A 7,895-nucleotide genomic window follows, 5' to 3' on the forward strand; every position below is an offset into this window, starting at 1 on the left:
CATTTAAAGAAGAGCAGCAGAGAAGGGTCAGGGAGATAGATAGGTATAACTTGGAGATAAAGCTGAATGTGAGTGTATAAAACTTAAGCCATAATGTAGAATAGTTTTGAAATCTATCAACTGAAACATAAAATGTGGGTAATACTTAATAATCTTCAGTACCACAATAAATTATTTATAATATTTGATGCCTAGAGAAACTGAGAAAAGAATTTATGGGTATTATTTTTCTCCCTCATTTCTATTCACCTCATTATTCACTGCAAGACCATTTTTTTCTTTCTTTCTTTTATTTTTATTCTTTTTTTCATGTATTTGGTACAGGGTCTCGCTGTGCAGCCCAGATTTGTAGCAATCCTCCTGTTTTCAGCCTCCCCAGTTTTGGGATTACAGGCGTGCACCACCATGCCTGGACTCGGTGGCCTGCTCAGTGCGCCCGGAGTGGGGCTGCGTGGCATGTGGGCCCTGCACTTGCCTAAGCAGGTGCTTAGTCTGCCGAGCTATCTCGCTGGCCCTGCAAGGCCATTTCTGTAGCTACTGTGGCATTTTCTTCAGGTCTGCTGAAGGCCACAGAACCCCTAAATGCATCTATGACGACTGGATCATTTTTATTGCAGAAAACATTGAAGCAAAGGAAATTTAGTCTTAATAAAATAATGATATAAGATTTTTCTTTCTCTTGTCTAATGTATTTTATTCTTCTCAACAAGATAGAATTTGGCCTATAGGATATACATATACTGTGATATAGGCTGTGTTGGAAAAAAATTCAAATGAATGTTTATTGCTGTCGATGCTGTGAAAAGCACATGTCTTCTGTAGTTGTTTTACTTTGTTTTGTTGTTCACTTTGGCAGATAAAATAACACAAGAGGATATTGAAGGCATTCTAAGGAAATTTACTGGGAACATAATGCAGATACCTCCCCTGTAAGTTGAAATACTGAATTTTAGTAAATGTTTCGTTTTATTTTCTACAGGTTCACACCACCATAATTAAAATAGAATGGACTTACTTCCTTTTGCTGTGTGTTGAGGCAGGCTTTAAGTCTGACGAAGTGAATGATCAAGTGACCCCACGAGGAAGCAGAATGCAGTCGCCTCTGTTCCTGGTGTTACCACAGCCGGCATTTCTGCTGATCAGTTTTTTTCAGCTTTTTTGATTTTGTCTACAGATATCAAGGCTGTTTGGGCATACAGAGACTGTATATTTCCCCAGATTGCTACCGTGGGGCTATGTTCGGGACACTGAAGCCGTGCTTCCAAGTCCTAGTATGCACTGCTGTCAGGCAGTAGGCACATTCCTTTGGGACCCAGAGTCTTTCTGTGCACTAAACGAAGCTGCTGAGAGTTGTTACCTACTAAAATCACTGCTATGAGTTCACTTGGGCTGTTTCAATGGAATGCAGTCACCTGGGTAGTTTATAAATAGCAGAAATTTGATTCTCACTGTTTTGGGGCTGAAAAGTCTAGGACGAGGTACCGGCAGGTTCAGTTTCTGGTCAGACACTCATCAATGGTGCCTTTTCACTGTGTCCTCGTATGTTGGAAGGACAGTACTCTTTTAGAAGGGCACAGATCCGTGCTGTGTGGCCTGATCCCCTTCCCGGAGACCCTACTCCTTCTACCATCGTCTTGGTACTTGGGAGATCAGTGTGTGAATTCAGAGGGCCCCACAGACGTTGAGAACAGAGCACTACTTAACCGTACATGTGTGGACACTGCCACTACAGGCAAGTCACTTTTTTAAAAATAGTGACATGGCTATACAATGTGTCAACATAAGTTTAGAATTTAATATTTACTTTGTTTTTAAAATATTGGTTTGTTTTCACAATTTTTTTTTTTTTTTTTTTTTTTTTTTTTGCGGTATCTGGGATCAAATATTGAACTATCTGTGAGGAAGTGTTTCTTCATGATTTTACTTAAAATCAAAGCTTAAAGATTTTTAGCAAGACTGGCATAAACACTTTTACATCATTAATTTTATTTTTATTTTTATTTTTTTACGTCATTAATTTTAACATCATTAATGTTAATTTAAACGAAACTTATTTACATAAATTTATGAGGACCATTTTAGATTTTCTTTTTTGTGTGATTAAGAATTTTGTGATCTAATAAAATTTTATCACACAAAGCTAAAATTTAGTAAGAATATTATTTGCTTACTCGTGTTTTAGAAACACCTTGATGACTTTTATATGAAAATAAATTCTTGGGGCTGGAGAGATGGCTCAGTGGTCTAAAGCACCTACTTAGAACAAGCTTAGCAAAAGCATCAGGGACCGCGGTTCAATCCCCCAGCACCACATGCCAGCCAGCCCTGCCCCCTGGTGGGCTGAGCTGGCCTCTCTCTCTCTCTCTCTCTCTCTCTCTCTCTCTCTCTCAAATAAATAAATAAATTAAAAAAAAAAAAAGAAAATAAATTCTTTATAATAGTAGCTATTTCAAGGAAATTTAGCTGAGATTATTATGACCAGAGGCTACCATGTAGTGCCTTGTTGTGCCACAGCATAGAATGAGAACTAGTGGAGAGAAAAAAGGATCGCCATCTCTGGAAAGATGGCTAGAGAATAAAATTGACAATATTGTTTATTGAGACCTGAATGGGCTTGTGTTAGCCTCCAAGATATTTGCAAACTTCATTCTCAATAACACTGTGCGGGAGGGGAGGAGGGCAATGACTAGTTCATTTTGAAGAATGGATTTCAATTTAAAGGACTGTTTGTTATTCTTTCTTTTTCTTTGTTTCCTTTCTTTTTTTTTCTTTTTGGTCCCTGGACTTAAACTCAAGAGCTTGTGCTTGGCACGCAGGTGCTGTATCCCTAGTCCTGCCCTTCCTTCTTGTCCTGTCATCTGGAATTACTGCTTCTCTTCTCAGTCTCCCCCAGACCTCCCTCTCTCATTCTGTCCTTTTTTTTTGCAAGCTATTCCGCATTAAAGAAAGATGGCCAGAGACTTTCAGCTTTAATGAAGAGAGGTAAAGTAGTAGAAGCCAAGCCTGCCAGGCCAGTCACTGTATACAGCATCTCCCTTGAAAAATTCCAGCCACCATTTTTCACAATAGGTAAGATGGAGAGCTTCGAAATCATCTATATGCATGTGTACCTTTATCTTGTATTGGGTAATGTGTCATTTTAATGGATCCCTATCGCACTGGAGATTTTTTCCAGAGGAAAAGGTATTATTTGATAATATATTTAATAAGATACTGTTTATGTGGCCTTTCTAACTACTCTTGAGTTTTTCATATGTTGTATACCATCTTACTATAAAGCTAGAAGTCATATACTGTAGACCTCTATGAAGAACAGGTAAAAAAATATGTATTTTCAAGGATTTTTAGCTTTTAGACAAAAATGTCTGCAGATGGACCAAATTACCCCCCCTTTTGTAATGTGCAAGTTATTATCAAAAATCCCCAAAATGGTTAGGCAGAAATTTATTGTTGGGCACATGGCAACATTTTGATATAGGTTATCAATTTCACTGTATAATCCATATTTGAGATAAATTGAACAATCAAAATGCTTGTTTTGGTTGTTTAGAAATTTTCGGTTCTTCCTGGCAGTAGAAAGTTGTAGATGAAATCTTGAACATAGTAACAGGAAAGAATAAAGCTATTATTCTTAATTCACAGGCTCCCTAAAATTCACCCTACCCTTAATTTTGTACTGCATATTGAATAGGATTCCTTGTAGAAATACTTTCCCAATACTTTATTTCTAAACTGCATTTTTATGTCCCATTAGCATTACGTCATTTAATGTTGATTAAATTTCTTCAGAATGTGGTTTTGTACAATTAGAAAAAGATTTCCTGCCTTTTCTTAAGTTTCCTGATTCTAAACTATTGGAGAGTGAAAAAACACATTGAAAAATGTTCTGCTCTATAGATTTTTGTCTGCAAAAGTAAGAAAAACTCTTAAATTCTCTGACTCCATTTAAGTCATAAATATTTTGTTGAGTAGAGGGTTCAGTAGTCCCAAAGAGCTGTCTAGCAATGTCAAGTATGATGCAGAAATGCTAGCATACCTGGTGCTCCTCTTTTATCTTATCAGTGCCCCCAACTGTGAGCTGATGAAAAAAAAATGAAATTCCCCAGGTGGTGAGTTTTGATTAATTCCCTCAAATGACTTCACAGTATTTCATAAGACTAGGAACAGTGGGAATGTAGCCCTTTTGTGTAGAGACGGAGCTCTTTTCAAGATGTCTTGTTGATGAAAAAATAAAGCAGGGCTGTGTCTTCAACCAAAAAAGTTCTGTAATGCTATCTTAAGATGTTTCGATGCTCACTCAATTCTAGGATATTGTATAATTACTGTACAATTTAATTCATTTTTTTCAGGAATATTTGTAAGAACATTTAAATATGCTGAGTTCTGTCTCTAGTGTAGTACTTCAAACATAATTCCTGTTACTGTAAAAAAGGTTTTTTTCTTTGATTGTACAAATCTGAAAATATTTTAAAAACCTCTAGCTCCTAAAAGCAAATCTTGGATTTTTAACCATTTAAACCCTAACAAATGAACAATGTGTACATATCTGAAAATAATTTTTAACGTCAGTAGCAAAACTGAGATTTTTAACTACTTAAAACCTATTAAATGAATAAGGCTGAGATAAAATGCTATGACTTGCCAGTTAATTTAAAATGTGTTCGTGAATTTCTGCTGTTTGCTTTTTCCACGCTGACTTTTCAATCTCACAAACACATATGCTGCTGCATGAATAATTTATGTTGTAGCACATAAATATTTTATCGCTCAATTGTTTGCATAGTGCATTTTTACATTTGTTTAGGAGCATCATTTCTATGTAAAGTAGATTTCATAGGAGGTTAGCCATTTACCTCGTCACTGTTAACATTCCAGATGTTGAATGTGGAGGAGGCTTTTATATCAGAAGCTTGGTCAGTGACATTGGCAAAGGTAAGCAGAAAAATGAATTAGGAGCTGTCATTTAGAGAGTTATATTCGTTTTTTATGGGTAGAAGGAATTTTCTGTTTTGCATATTTGTGCGTACTGGCCTAAGAAGCTGAACTCTTGCTTTCTTCAGCTTTGGAAGCGTTGCTGGTTTATGGCACGCAGTTATCAGCCTCAGCAGTTGTAGTAAGAGACTTATAATGGGGAGGAAGAGGAAAAAAACGAAATAATGGCGGTAAGGGCCAGCTCCTTCAAGTGCACAACATTTGAACTGAAAGTGGTGTCAGAAAGAGAAAGATCTATTCTTCTAAAAGTGATTTTCATTGATACAATTCAAAAATTTTTAAAGCTGGTATTGCAAATGGCCAGAAAGCTATGGTTCCGGCTCTGCTATTCCCTGGCAGTCATGACAGTCACATTATCTCATTTGCAAAGTAAGGGTACGGGGGAGATTGTAAGGGTACGAAGTAAGGGCACTTCATGGGGTTGCTTTGTGATTTAAATAAGAAAATTATGTATAGATCTGTGTAAACCCCAAAGCAGTTGATAAGTTATTCATTGTTATTTTGCTACATTTTATTCAAAGCTCTTGGTTTTTGCATTATTTGCAATTAACCACATTATTCCAGTAGTGTTTGGTTTTAAGACGATTGAGTCAAGTTCTGTCATTTCAAAAATTATGTACTGTGAAGTTTATCTTCTGTGTTTTTCACCTTTCTTGCTGTAGAGCTCTCTTCCTGTGCGAGTGTGCTAGAGCTGACCCGCACGAAGCAGGGGCCATTTACACTGGAAGAACATGCCCTTCCGGAGGACAAGTGGACTATTGATGACATCGCACAGTGTCTTGAGCGCTGCTCTGCTCTTTTCCCAGCTGAGCTGGCACTTAAGAAGTCAAAACCTGAAGAGTCAAATGCGCAGGGTTTGAGCTGTGAATGCGTAGCTCTCAATGAGACAAAGGAGGAAGGTGATGTAATTAAGACAGTTTGAGATCGGTCTGGAGGATCGTTTCCTGGTTGACATTTGAATGGGGCCTGTGTACAGATACGGAATGACAAGCTGTGTGCAAAAGTCAGAAAAATATTTTTTTCTTTTTGTATGAAGAAAACAAAACAGCCCTTAGTTTCTACAGGATACAATGTATTTACATTATATATGGCCTTGCAATCGTTCAGTTCTTTAGAGTTGTTTTTATCTTAAAATGTGAATTTGATTAGATTCAGGAAAATTAATTTTCTGAATTTGATCTTGCTTCAATCTTTTCCTGTGAAAAAGTTGAACAAATTTTCTAATGGAAGAAAAATATGAGTTACATTTTTTTTTCTACAAAAGTAATTATAATGTAGTATTACTTTTATTTAGGCCTTTAGCTCCATTGTTTTGAAGTTTTTCAACTATGAAATAGCCATTATTGAATTCTTTCTTGTATTTTGTTTATTAGTACTAAAACACTTTGCTGAAATGACTGCACTCATCTAATAATGGCTGCATTTAGATCTTGGAAATGAATAAAGTTTTCTGGGAAGTATTTTTAAATGAACGAAATTACCCTGCTACCACTAGCAGGATGTAAGTAGAAAGATAAAAGTCATGAGTTAATTAATTTCATCTCTGCTTTGCCGTCAGAACAGAAGGCAGCTCTTTCGCATTGTATTTTGGCAACCATGAGATATTTTCTTGGTGATTACATTAACATAGTAAACTACTTTGTACCAAATTACTAAATAACATAATTTTTACTTAAACTAAAACGAATATATCTTTAAAATTTTCATTTTTTACCATTTACTTATCTCATTTTATTTTATTTTTTTTCTAGGTATTTAGTACAGGGTCTATAGGGTCTCACTCCACAGATGGGACTGGTAGTGATTCTCCTGTTTTCAACCTCCCAAGCACTGGGGTCACAGATGTGTGCCACCACACCCAGTCTCCGTTTCAGTGCGCCATCTGAGCGTGCCTCGGGGGCGGGCCAGCACAGCGCGCCAGGGATCGAACCCGCTCCCTGAGCGTGCCTAAGCGGGCGCTTTAATCTGCTGAGTTTGCTGGCCATCTGGCCGGCCCTTATTTATCTCTTTTTGGCATTAATCTGTGTGACATTGTTTCTTTGTTTGCTCTTTCAAGTGATATTTATAGACATGGAGATAGCTACTGGGTATTTCCAGCTAATCTCTTCTGCTCTAAATATTTAAGAACAGTGATTCTCAAGTGTTTCATTCAGATAGCTTCAGAAAGTTCCCTCTCCCTCTTCACCATAATTTTGAAAATGTCAGATTACAAAGCAGCAAATTTCATGTAATGAAATTTTCATATTTTAGTTATGGGAATGTAATATATTATGCAACTATGCTATAGAAACTCTCAAATCCCTCTTCATTTACTCAAATGTAATTTTAAAAGGAAGACTCATTTAAAATTTCATGAAATAAAAAGTTTTTAGATTTCTATGAATTGCCTTCTTTTAAAAGGTGGGAGTTTGCATCTCAAAAAATTTTGAATATGTAAACCAAAGTGGTTTTATTATTGCTTACTCTTAATATAAACTTAATATAAAGGTTAGATGTTTCACTAGATTATCTTCATAATATTGACAGTATATTATAAAGGAAAATATTAAAATTCTTAAGATGAAATAGAAAATGAGAAGAGAATTGGTATCGTGATACATGAACATAACATGCCAAACCTAAGTTTATAAATTGGAAGTTTATCCTCTTATGTATTCAGTTAGTGTCCTGCCTTTTATGTCAACCAAAGGTAACAGTGGCTATCTCTGCCTATTGGAATGGCATAGACTGAGTTATGTCTTCATTCATTACCATTTAAGGTTCAAACAGAAGTATTTAGGTTTGAGAACACAAACGAAGAACTTCTGTGTCACATCCAGTGTGGCTCTTAAAATTGGGGGGTTGAGAGATGGTAGGGCATGAAGAAATAAAAGAGTTAGAAATCAGAAAGCTGAGGTCAGGTG

General features: G+C 36.3%; 1 protein-coding gene across 4 annotated transcripts in view; it reads left to right on the forward strand.

Moving 5' to 3' along the window:
• Positions 1 to 6,723, forward strand: part of Trub1 (TruB pseudouridine synthase family member 1) — a 38,710-nt gene extending 31,987 nt beyond the window's left edge. For 2 of the 4 annotated variants that reach the window (XM_023715647.1, XM_023715649.1), the window contains 4 exons: positions 857 to 929; positions 2,930 to 3,069; positions 4,846 to 4,932; positions 5,655 to 6,723. In XM_023715647.1, coding sequence (XP_023571415.1) covers positions 857 to 929; positions 2,930 to 3,069; positions 4,846 to 4,932; positions 5,655 to 5,914 — 560 coding nt within the window. In that variant the 3' untranslated portion in view covers positions 5,915 to 6,723. The remainder of the gene's footprint in view (positions 1 to 856; positions 930 to 2,929; positions 3,070 to 4,845; positions 4,933 to 5,654) is intronic. The other 2 variants (XM_004631559.2, XM_023715648.1) reach the window with 2 other exon arrangements.
• Positions 6,724 to 7,895: the final 1,172 nt, after the last annotated feature.

Source organism: Octodon degus, unplaced genomic scaffold (genome assembly GCF_000260255.1).
Source record: "Octodon degus isolate 3935 unplaced genomic scaffold, OctDeg1.0 scaffold00042, whole genome shotgun sequence".
Lineage (NCBI taxonomy): Eukaryota > Metazoa > Chordata > Mammalia > Rodentia > Octodontidae > Octodon > Octodon degus.